Source organism: Myotis lucifugus, unplaced genomic scaffold, assembly GCF_000147115.1.
Source record: "Myotis lucifugus unplaced genomic scaffold, Myoluc2.0 scaffold_12, whole genome shotgun sequence".
NCBI lineage: Eukaryota > Metazoa > Chordata > Mammalia > Chiroptera > Vespertilionidae > Myotis > Myotis lucifugus.
Window position 1 is genome coordinate 966,480 of NW_005871060.1, and position 13,094 is coordinate 979,573.

The 13,094-nt window shown below is 39.2% G+C and overlaps 1 protein-coding gene across 1 annotated transcript in view; it reads left to right on the forward strand.

The window, feature by feature from the left end:
* The window catches only part of FRAS1 (Fraser extracellular matrix complex subunit 1), a 268,392-nt gene that overhangs the window by 147,800 nt on the left and 107,498 nt on the right, over positions 1-13,094 (forward strand). The window contains 1 exon segment of the mRNA XM_023750302.1: positions 4,734-4,850. Coding sequence (XP_023606070.1) covers positions 4,734-4,850 — 117 coding nt within the window.

Below are 13,094 nucleotides of genomic sequence, written 5' to 3' on the forward strand. Positions count from 1 at the left end.
TTTTCTGATGTCTGAATGGTCTGATGAAAACCATCATCGTTATTTATAAGCAACTTGGGAAATTTTCTGTGATTGCCTAGAAATCATATTTGGGGGAAGAGGAAATGTAACTAATAGTATTGAGAGATATTTTTAATCTGCTAATTCAATCTTATAAATATCTCTAAAAGCAGAGTCATTTTACAGCAAGGAGATTTATAATAGATAATGGCTAGAGTGTTTAGGAAAATAATGTTTCCAGAATATTAAAATACTTATTTTAATATAGTCTTATTTTCTTTTTTTCAAATGTTTTTGGACATTTACCATCTTCTGATAAGATCATAGACTTGATAGCCAAACCCAGTGGGTTCATATTTCAGTTCTGCCACGTATTAACTAATTTTGGGGGAAATTACTTGGAAAAATACTTGTCCTTCAGATTCCTCACCTGTAGAATAGAATTATTGTAAGGATTTAATGAGTTAATACATAGAAAGCATTTAGAATACTGCCTGTCACTAGGTAAGGATTGTTACTACCACCTATAAAGATTGGTCAGATACCAGTACTGTCAACTGAATGTTTGTGTCCTGAAATAATTAATATCTTCATATCCGCCCCTCCCCATGTGGTAGGTGATTAGCATTAGATGAGTGGGATTAGTACACTTACAAGAGTCACAGGGGAGCTGCTCCCCTCTCTACTCCCCACCATTGGGCTACAGTGAAAAGATAGCAGTCTACAACCCCAAACCCAATCCTGCTGGCACCCTGACCTCAGACTTCCAGCCTCCAGAAGTAGGAGAAATACATTTCTGTTGTTTATGAGCCACCCAGTCTGTGGCATTTTTGTTATAATAGTCTAAGCCAGCTAAAACAACCAGATCATAAGAAGACTGTCAATAAATGAAAGAACAAGAAATGATACTGGGGATATTCTCTGGTTATTATGAAATACTAGAGGCCCAGTGCACGAAATTCGTGCACTTGGGTGGGGGGATCCCTCAGCCTGGCCTGTGCCCTCTCACTGTCTGGGAACCCTTGGGGGATGTCCAACTGACGGAGCCATCAGTTGGACTTTCTTAGTGCTGCTGTGGAGGCAGGAGAGGCTTCCGCCACTGCCATTGCGCTTGCCAGCCGTGAGCCTGGCTTCTGGCTGAGCGGTACTCCCCCTGTGGGAGTGCACTGACCACCAAAGGGCAGCTCCTGCATGGAACGTCTGCCCCCTGGTGGTCAGTGCATGTCATAGCAACCGGTTGTTCTGCCTTTTGATCAATTTGCATATTAGCCTTTTATTATATAGGATAATTAGAAATCCATTTAAAAAAGGTAAAAAAGTTCAAACCATTTGGAATTTTTAAAATAGTCTCTCAAATAATTATACTTCTTAAAGGAAATCAAAATAGCAAACTATTAAGAAATAATGATGAAGAGGAAATAAATTATTAGTACTTCAATGATCTGGATAAAATAACACTCAAGTAAATTGATGGTCTTAAGCTCTTATTATTGAGCAGAAGATCATGAAAATAAATCAACTAAATATTTAGCTCAAGAAGCTAGAGAACTACAAAGGAAACCTAAGGAAAGAAAAAAAGGAAGAAATTAATAGAGATAAGCACACAACTAATTATAAAATGCTAGAATTGATAAATGAGTACAAAACCTCATTCTTTGGAAAGACCAATAAATTAGACAAACCTCTGTCATGGACAAATTGGAAATAAAGAACTGAACAGAAGTACAAAGGAATGAGGGAGTATGAATGAGAAAGAGCATTTAAACATAGATGCAGAAGAGAATTTGGGAAAATGTAGAGAAAATATAGAGATGCGTTCATGATGATCAGCCAAAGCCCCTCTGAGTCTGGGGCTCTTCTTTTGTCTCGAATCCAGCTGGAGGTAAACTACCCCAATAGCTCACCTTGTTAAAATTATCATACATTCTGCCTCCGAGGCCTGGGGTGCACATCCTATTGCTTGACTAATTTATATGATATAAAAGATGTGCTTTTCCAGAGAGCAGGTTGAAATAAACTTGGGAACCATTAAAAGGAGATTTTACTAGCACATTAATGTCCAATGAATGAGAGCAAACATTTGCCCTTTACTGGAATTAACTTTTCATTTTTAGCACCTGGGGACTCAGCAGTCCTCAAAGAATGAGTCAGAATGGAGGCAAAGACCTCAATCAAAGAAGTCACCTCAGCAAACTAGAATCCTCAGCTCTGCCTTTGCCGTCCTAGGCCTGAGGAAGAACATTATCAACATGGAGCATTTCCCCAGAAAGGGATTCTCAGCACCTGCTCATAATGATATTTGATTGCTTTTGCAAGTTGGTTACTAAGTGGGTAATTATAAAATAGCTAAATTTACTGATTTTTTTAAACAAACTCACTTGAGTTTAAGACATTCTGTTGAACATCATTACTTAGTAAGTGGTTCCCTTTGAAGAGTCTTCACACATTTTGCTCAAAATGTGTTTAGAACTCCTATTGGAAATCTACTTCCAAACCCATGGGATATTCTGAAGAATATCCTCAATAGTGACGGTATGGCATCCTTTGGAAGTAGATTTTAAAATGTAACCATATAGCCAGTCATTCAGAATCATGTCTGGTATGAAGAAGAGAGCAGTAATTACTTTGGGTCAAAACAGGGAGTAATTATGAAGTAACAAGTTCAAAGTGATTTTTGAACTCGCTTGGAAGGCATTTCAAAAGTGCATTTTGAACACTCACAGCGTCTTTATTGCACGTATGAAACAGCTCTCTGAGATCCTGTTCTCCTGGATGTAAAAGGTTTGGTGTGCTTGTTTTTAAAGTCTCATTGTTTTATGGACTTACCTCATATTCTGATTTGAAATGACGCAGACACTTTAACTATGTGCCAAAATAAACAGCAACTTTTCCCATTCATTTTAATGTCCCTCAAGGATTTTAAACTAAAAGAAGATGCTGTTTTCATGATTCTTCTTTTTCTTCCCTTTTTCCTTTCAAGCAAAACTTGCAATACAATGAGTTGCATCCATTTCATTTCATTTTAATGTTTATGTGCTGTCATGAGCCATCAATGCATTCCATCTGTTACTTTGCCTGTAAGACGTGGGATTTATGTAATGCTTGTGGCTTTTCAAAATAAAGCATGGCAGAGGGAGAAGAAAGCACGCACACTTATGTCACTTTTGGCCTGGGCAGGGGCCCTGGTCTTGATATATTCAGATCATGTTGACATAGCCTCAGGGGATGTGGTTTTAAAAAGACCAACATGGTTCACACCATTATCTTGACTAAGGAATCAAGAACAGATTCCCTTGCTTGGCAATATGCTCACATTTTATTACCTGCATAGCGTTCTTCAAGAGATGGGAGAACATGTTTTCCTAGAGCTTTGAGACTGAGTCATCTTGGTCGGTAGGAAGACCATGGTCCGCTAACCTGTTAAATACCAACCCTTTTGTTTTTGTGTGATTTTTGACATTTTGCTTAACTTTTTTGAGCGTCAGTTTCCTCATCTGTAGAAAAGGAGATAATATCCACTCTGTGGGTATTATATATGATGACTTTTGAGAAGTAGGTAGCCCATGATAGACATTTAGTGAATTATAGCTGTTGTTACTCATATTATATATAGTGATACTGTAAGATGGCACCTTGACAACCTGTAGATATTCTGAATTTAAGCTCCAGGCATTGGATGTGATTAAGATACAGGGAGGACAGTTTTTAAAATTTCTTTTTAAAAAAAATAGTTTATTGATTTTCTTATAGAGAGAAGAAGGCAGAGGGAGAGAGAGAAACATCGATATGAGAGTGGACATCAATTGGCTGCCTCCAGCACGCTCCCTACCAGGAATGAAGCCCACAACCCAGCCATGTGCCCTGACAGGGGATTGAACCTTCAAACTCCTGGTGCATGGAACAACACCCAGCCAACTAAGCCACATTGCCAGGGCAGAGAAGACAGTTTTGTTGTTGTTGTTGGCCTAACTGTAGAAGACATAAGAAAGGGCTGCTATTTCTGCCTTTTTCTTAGAATGTATGGTACCCTGCTCCCTCTCATATGAAATTAATGCAACTACACATGGCCACACAGACCTGAGCAATTCTTGTAACAAGCCTCAGCTGGAGCAGACCACAGAGAAGAGAGTGTGAGGGAGCAGCTCAGTAGCCCTGAAGGAGGGGAGAAGCTGCATTAGGAAAATCATCACTGTTTTCAGCATTTTTGAAGCAAGAAAAATTTGATTTTGTGATCACTAATTATTATGACTCTTGCCTTGCAGTGATTAGGCTATGATGTGTCATTTATAACCTGATGTGTCTGTGCTTGGATACAAATTTTAAAAATGGAATAAAAATCACATATCTAACATGTGTTGTGTGTGCTTACAGTGAAGCATTATGCAGCTATCAAAAATTGTGTTTTGAAGAATGTTTAATGTATTATGTTCAGTAAAAATGTATAGGACACAAATGAATATAGAGTTTGACATATGCATAGGAAAAAGATTAAACTGAAATGCATCAATGTGTTAATAACCACTATTTGTAGGTATTGTACTTCTAGATGATTTATTTATGTCATATTTATACTTTCCTGCATTTTCAGGATTGCCTAAAAGGATTATGTCTACCTTTGTAATGCAGGAGCAGATGGAATTCAAAGACAGATGATTTAAAGGTGGGGCAGGGGGATAAACACACGCAACACGCTCTGCCTGACCGAGGCTCACCAGTAGGATGTTTCTTTCCAGGTTTCCAGTGCCACCGATGCCCACACCCACCTGGAGAGCCGCATGTTCAACATCGCGATCTTACCGCAGACGCCTGAAGCGCCTCAGCTCTCTCTGGGAGCGTCTCTCCATATGACTGTGAGTTGGGTGGGAGGGCTCGAGGTTTCTGACATGTTGACGGGATCTGACAGAATGACCTGTTTTTTGGTATCTGGTGAATGCCTGGCCCAGAACCCAGACCATACCACCCTGTAAACACATTTCTCCTTGACTTGAAAAAGAAACTTCAATTCCCAGAGTGACAGGAAACATAGATGGAATTCACCTCAAACTCTTATCCATTTCTGGTGTCCTCTTTTCAGCATCCCAGACAGTCACAGGACTCCTCCTTGAGTAGTTAGAAGGGATTTCAGGCCTATATCTGTTTAATCAGTACCTTTTGGGTATAATTACTCAGCTAGTTATAGCTCCATATAGCTGGAGAAACTGTCATTCCATTTCTTAGAGCCCCATTAGAAGTTTCCTTTCTGTTATCAACGTTTCCCAAAGAAGCGGATATCTATGCTGAGTCCAGAGAGATAAGTAGCAATTATCCAAGTGAAAGTTTTGGGGGCAGGTGATGGCAAAGGGCACTAAAAGACATAAAACATAAAAACAGCACATGCAAAGACCCAGAGGCCAGCGAGAATATGATTGTTGGGGAAAATTGTAAATAGTTTGATAAGACTGGAGAAATGAGGCCAGCAGAGGAGAAATGGTGAGGATGGGGAGGCCGTGAGCTCCATCGCAAGGGGACCTGCCTGCTGTGTGGGAAGAGCACGGGCTCATGGAAAGGTGTGAAGTGAGGTGACAGCTATATTAGTTCAGACAATTAGCTGCCTCACTGCAACCCTGTATCTAGGGGCAGGGGTGATGCCAGGACCCCTCTTTAAGTCAGAGCCACAGCATCTAAGCCTGCAAATGAATCATTACGGACCTGCATTTTAGTTAGCGCCCACATAATTACACTCCAAAGTGTATCAGCCTTGAGCCATGACAAAGAAATCACCTGTAGTTTTAGAAATTATGGGTCTGGGGCACAACAGAGACATAAAAGGGGAAATAGGAGGTTTTTAATGAATAGCTGATATCGGCATTTCCACTGTAAACCATAATTTAAAGAAATCATAATTCAGTAGCACTATAAAGTCTATAATTCATCATTCTGACTGGAGGAACTTGGATCAGAATTTCCTTTAAAATGTGAAGAAAAATGTGCATGCATGTTTTTTGCCAAATGCTAATGCACTGTTATTTTGACTTTAGAGGGGAAAAAATGGGCCAGGAGGCACAAAGATGGCGCTGTTCCCACTCCATTGCTATGGACCTCTAGACTTTTCAAGCTTCTTGACCTTTACGGTCTTAGATTGCTAGTTTTCAAACTAGATCTGTCTAATTTATGGTGTCACAAAGGTTAGTTTACCATAAAATGCAATTAGCCTAATCTTTAGTGCCATAAAATATACATAGTTTGTATTTCTTTTATTTTTAAAATTTTTAAAATATATTTGTTTATTGATTTCAGAGAGGAAGGGAGAGGGAGAGATAGAAACACCAGTGATGACAGAGAATCATTGAATCTTGCATGCCCCCTCCTGGGGATCAAGCCCACAACCTAGGCATGTGCCTGACTGGGAATTGAACCATGACCTCCTGGTTCATAGTTGACACTTAACCACTGAGCCACACAGACTGGGCTTCAGTCATACATTTTTTAGCCCCTAATTTGTGCCAAGTGCTAGAGAAGACATTGGTGGTTTGATGACCATAAAATACAGTCTCTATTCTTAAGGAACTTAGGGTCTAAAATGGGAGAGGAGCGAATTAACAAACACTGACAATATAATGATACATGCCCTGACAGGGACATGATATGGAAGCAAATAAGAGACACCTGACCCAGTGGGGAGGTGGCAAGGTCATGGAAGGCTTCCTCTGGGGGGGTGAACAAAGCTGGTTGAAGTGAAAGATTGTCTCTAAAGCAGGGTCTCAAACTTCAGCCTGCATTAAGATCACCTATAGCGTTTGTTACATCACAGATGGCTGAAGCCTACCCCAAAGTTTTCTAATTCAGTCCATCTGCTGTAGGGCTGAGAATTTGAGTTTCTAACGAGTTCCCAGGTGGTTCTATTGCTGCTGCTCTGCTTGAAGAACCAGTTCAAGAAATAGGGGGACATTCATTGTAGACAGAGGAACAGCAGGTGAAAAAAGATGGGGATGTGGGAGAACATGACATATTGAGCAATGAGAATTCATGTGGCCGGAGCATAAATTCCTAGGTGAAGAAGAAACAATATATGAAAGTCACATCATGGAGGACCTTAAGATAAAATGAAGGGATTTCCACTGTGTCCTGAAAGGCTCTTGGGACAAATACTATGTAGCAGACAGGCAACCTGATCCGATTTTCAATTTAGGAAGGTCATTGTGGCTGCAGGGTAGAGAATACTCTAGATGGGGACCAGATAGGGAGCACGGAAATGCACCACTGCAGTCACCTAGAACAAGAAAGGTTAGTGGCATGATACCATGCAGTGGCAATGAAGATTCAAAGTTAGTGAGATCTTGAAGAGATACTTGTACACCCATGCTCACTGCCACATTATTCACACTGGCTAAGAGGTGGAAGCAGCCTAAATGTCCTTTGGCAGATAGATGGGTAGAAAAAATGTGGTATACACAACAATGGAGTATTATTCAACCTTCAAAAAGTAAATCCGGTCATATGCTACAATATGATTGAACCTTAAGGACATTGTACGAAGTGAAATAATCCAGTCACAAAAAGACAGAGTCTGATGATTGATTCTACTTATGTGGGCTATCTAAAATAATCGGACTCTTAGAAACAGCAAGGAGAATGGTGGTTGCCCCTGTGAGGGCAGGGGTGGAGGTGGGGAGAGGAAAAAGGGGAGTTTTGTTCAATCCATACAGAGTTTCAGTTTTGCAAGTGGAAAAACTTTCTAGAAATCAGTTGCATAACAATATAGTTAACAGTACTGTATTATACACTTAAAAGTATTTAAGGTCAGGGGGGACATTAGAGAAAGATTAAGATATATTTACAGATATCCTGGTCAATTAGATGTGACAGGAAGGTGAAAACCCCCAATTTCTGAATATATAAAGAGGCAATCACCTCATACCTCTCAGAATGGCTACAATCAACAAATCAACAAAATGACAAGTGCTGGTGAGGAAGTGGAGAAAAGGGAACCCTAGTACACGGCTGGTGGGAATGCAGACTGGTGCAGCCATTATGGAAAACAGTATGGAGTTTCCTAAAAAATTACATATGGAATTGCCATTTGATCCATTGGTCCCACTTTTAGGAATATATCCTAAGAAACCCCAAACTCCAATCAGAAAGAATGTATGTACCTCCATGTTTATAGCATCTGGAAGCACCCCAAGTGTCCATCAGTAGATGAGTGAACAAAAAAGTTGTGGTACATTTTCACCATGGAATACTATGAAGCAGTAAAAAAGAAGGCTTTCTTACCCTTTGAGACAGCAATGAGGGACCTAGAGAATATTATGCTGAGCAAAATAAGCCAGTCAGAGAAAGATAAATATTACAAGATCTCACTCATATATGGAATCTAATGAACAAAATAAACTGTTTAACAAAATAGATTGAGAGACATAGAAACATGGGACATACTGTGGAATATCAGAGGGAAATAAAAAAGAAATCAACTTATCATCCACAAAAGCATTTTGAAGAATCTGTAAATTATAAACTTTTTTTTTCCAAAAAAAAATATGCCATTCATCAAGATAGAAATGTACGAGGACTTTAGGGGGAAGGGTGGAAATCATGATGAGTTCCATTTGGGGTGTGTCTATTAAGAGTGGTAAGGAGATCAGTAGATATTCTGGGTGAGAGATAAACTATTAAGAATCACTATTGGTTCGTAGTGGTTAACTACAAACATAACTGGAACATAACTAAGAAAGATTGAGTAGAGTAAAAAGCAACATAATCAAATACCTATCTAAATTGAAATTGGTTCTGTGGCCTTTCTGTAATTATGTTATTCATCAAATTTAAGATCCTCTAAATGGGATCTTATGGTTTAATTTGCAGTGTTCATCAGAATTATATGTAACACACATATATAAGATATGTATATACATATGTATAATATTATAAGATACAGAGCTATATAAGTATATATGATACATATACATTTAGGATACATAGTATATATGGGCAAGGAGATCCAAAAACATGCATATTTATCAATAAATATCATAGCCTAGATAGTATAAGATTATGCAAATGAGTTAATAGATTCACATCAACTCAGAGTTTTCCAAGTAATCATCCCTATTTGACTTGGAAAATCCTTAAGGGCAAAACCTTTGATTAATTAATCTTGGTATTTTCCTCAGCATCTCACACAATGCCATATACAAAGTAATTGCTTAGTAAATATTTGCTGATTAAATGAATATTTTCAGACCTATTTTCTCATAATTAATAACTCCCTAAACTGTATCCCCTTCAAATTCAAATAAATTAATCATATAGGCATACTCACACACAATTTGAATATCATATTTCCCATTCCTTTCTTAAAGGGCAAATAAACTCTATTATCTCTTAATGTGAAAGACATATTATTTATTATTTCCTTTTTCAAATGGTTGCAATACTCAGGGTTGGGTTGGCCAAAGTCACCACTTGTGGGAAAGGCCTTGAATAAGCTTTTCTTTCCTGGTTTCCTTTGTTTTCAGAGTGATTGCTGTAGCAGAGTTCTCTTAAGATCACTCTATTGGGCCCAGCAGGCATCCAGTTAGATGATCTCTTTTGTGATGCAGACTCAAGTCTGGGCTTGCTCTATTTATTGTGTGGCAGCCAGCTTCTGTGTCCATGTTTATACTTGAGACCTGTCAAAAACTAATAGGATTATTATCTGCAATCTCTGGAAATGTTTGTTTACCCTTGGAATTCTTGCTGTGCTTTATCTGAGCCTTTCACACCACTCAGAATTTCCTACCTTAGATTTATTTATGATTTTCCCCTACAAAAAACTAGAATTCCTTGAAGAAAGGGTCTATCTCTGATTTATCTTGTATGCCCCACAGCTCTTTGCTTGGTACCTTGCACATAGTAGGTTCTTAATAATTTGCTACATGAATATATGAATGAATTAATTTGCTGTCCTAACTAATAAACTATGGGAGAAGATAATTTCTTGTAGGACCTCCATTTTATTTATCTCATCTCATTATTCATGGGTGCCTGATTTCTCAGGCCCACTGTGGGCTTTGGTCTTTAATAGAATGGCAGTCAACATGTGAAATTGATCTTTTTAATAGAGGGTGAAATGATAATGTTTGTAAATCCTGACCTAGAAGTTTAAGTTATGCACACTTTGCTAAGGCTTAAGTGTTAAAATGTTTGTGTCCCTATCCCCCATCCAGTTCCTCAGATGACATTGAAATGCAATGGAAAGTATTCTAAAAAAGTTACTGATTATGTTATTATACAAAGTATTTTATTATTTTATTTCTTAGCTTAATCTTTTTGTGATGATATGTGTAGGGAGCGGCTCTAGAGTTAAGCCTCGGATTGACCTGTGGCAGAGCCACAAACAAGTCCCAGGTTAGAGAGCAGAACCCTCTTAGCATAATTAAGCCTGACCTATGGCCAACCCCTGATCCTTCCTGGGTAGCTAATGGGCTGTGGGAGATGCAGCAAGTGCTGCCAAAACAAGTGACACTCACAAGAACATTGTAACTATGTTTATCACTACCTTGTTTTTCTCTGGCTATAAAATAAAGCCTCAACTTGCTGGCTGGATCCTTCTCTGTGGCCTCATCCAGGCACAGGAGATCCACCAGCCCCAGCTGTATTCTCTTTGTCTGTCTTTTCTTTAATCCTTCACTGCCCCTCCTCAGGCTCACCGAACCCTTGGCTGTGCTGGCATGGAACAGATATGTTTCATTCACTCAACAAATTTTTATCAAGTAATGATATGTGCCATATGTTAGATGGTTGGGATCCACCCATAAATGAACACAATCCTTGTTCTTATGGAGTTTACATTCTCTTAGGTATAAGTAATAAAATAAATAATTCACTTATAGCATGTTAGTGAGAAGTATTATGGTAAAACAAAATGTAGGTCAGGGACAAGGGTGTTAGAAATGCAGTGGTGGGAGCAGAGGAGACCTATGTTGTAATTTTAAATAAGGTGGTTGGCATGGCTCAGTGATTGAGTGTCAACCTATGAACCAGGAGGTCATGGTTCAATTCCCTGTCAGGGCATATGTCCCAGTTGTAGGCTTGATCCCCAGTGTGGGGCGGGCAGGAGGCAGCTGATCAATGAGTCTCTCTCATCATTGATGTTTCTGTCTCTCTCTCCCTCTTCCCTTCTCTGAAATCAATAAAAATGTTTTAAAAAATAAATAAATGAATAATGTGGCCAGGGTGGACTTTATTAAGATAATGACATTTAAAGAAAGACTTGCAGGAAGTGAGGGAGATGGCCACGCACATACTCAGAAAAGAGCATTCCAGGCCCAGGGAACCATGCGTTTACAGGCATCCAGTTGAGAGCTTGCTCAGATGTTCAAGGAACAGCAAGGAAGCCAGTAGGGCTGGAGCAGAGTGAGTGAAAGCAAGTGTAATTGACATGAATTCACAGATGTGCTAAGTGTGTGGGGGAGCGAAGGGGACAGGTCACGTCTGGCCTTGCCATTATAGGGATTTCGCTTCTATTCTGAGTAAAATCGTGAGCCAATCAGGGTGTTGAGCAGAGGGCTACTGTCCTTGTTAAAGGGATCATGCTGACTGCTGTGCTGAAATAACCTGGGGGCTGTGGGGTGGGGCAGGAGAGCAGCTGGGAGGTCATCCTGGTCACCCAGCAAGGTGGTGGCAGTGGCCGTGGGGAGAAGTGGTTGGATTCTGGATATATGCAGAAGCAATATGAGTATTATAAACTCATTATTCTGTAAGATTCTCTTGTTGACAGATATTTTAATAAAAAGTGTCTTCTGTAATGATTTCTATGAAATTTAATTTCTCATTTCTTACTATGGTTAATTGATGAGTATTAAACATTCCAAATAGACAATATTAAAATTGATTATACTTTGATACATCTCAACCTTTATATTGCATTCTTTGGAAAATTAAGTCCTTTTTCTACCTACTGTATATTTCTATTAGTAGAGAAATAGTATCCATAAATTTCATGGATATGAAATATCGGTTGCCTTGGCTGGTACATATTTCTCTTTTCCATAGTCCTATGTCCATGCTAATTCTCTCTTCTTATCACTTTATTGTTTTAGGAACATCTAGATTTTTAAAAATATCTCATAATACTCAGGATTTGCAGTCATTCTGATGGTTTTGAGATTACGAAGGAGGCAAACAGACCGAACAACATATTGAGCCTGCACCTTTTTGTCCATGTATCTGTGCACACACACGTCCACATTTATAGCTGTGTGCACACATTCATGGGCTGTAAACACCTTATATAGGGCATATGTTTTTAATTTGTTGCCCTTACTTGTTTTATTTTAGGGTGAGACACCAGGTACTATTTTGCAATCCTGATTTTCCTTGCTCTGTACATTCCAGAGCCGAGCAATGGCCTGAAATATGACTCTTTACGACAGGAGGATTGTCCTAACCTGCTACTGCTGCCTCTCCCCAAGACAAGTATGCCTTGGGGACAATTAAAAGAGCAACTGTAACCTTCAATCTTTTTGTGATTATAAGGAAGAATACCACGCCCTCCTCCATGAGAATTACTGAGCCCTACTTTCCTAAAGAGGGAAACTTCTTCTGAAAGAAGGAAAGCTTCAAAGAGCAGGAGAGGCTATCAAACTCTAATCCTTCGGGGGTTAGGAAGAGCCTGCAAAGAGCCTGATATTTTCGTTCTGACTTATTGACAGCTTGTGTGACCCAGTCAAAGGGCCCGTGCTCACCTTACTTTCCCCTCTCTTCCCTCCACTGTGTTTTTGCTGCTGTCCCCAACTCACTGTTATGCCTGGTCAAGGGATTCTGAGTCTCTCCCCCTGCCCCCTTTTTTGAGTGTTGTCACTGTTAGTCGGTGATGGATGTTCACAGGTGAATGAATAGTAAAAGCTACGTACACATTGGCCTTCTGATTAATTTTGCTTGAGTCTTCATTGGGTTCTGAAAACTAGAAGAGAAAAGCAATATCTAGTTCATTTGAGTAGTAGCATGGAGACAAAGAAATATTGACTTTTTCATGATTTACTTTAATAAACAAATAATTCTTAAATCTCTGAATTCAAATGATGAGCCTCTGTTGGTTTTTTAGTTCATCTTTAGTCCTTGAATCCATCACAGTT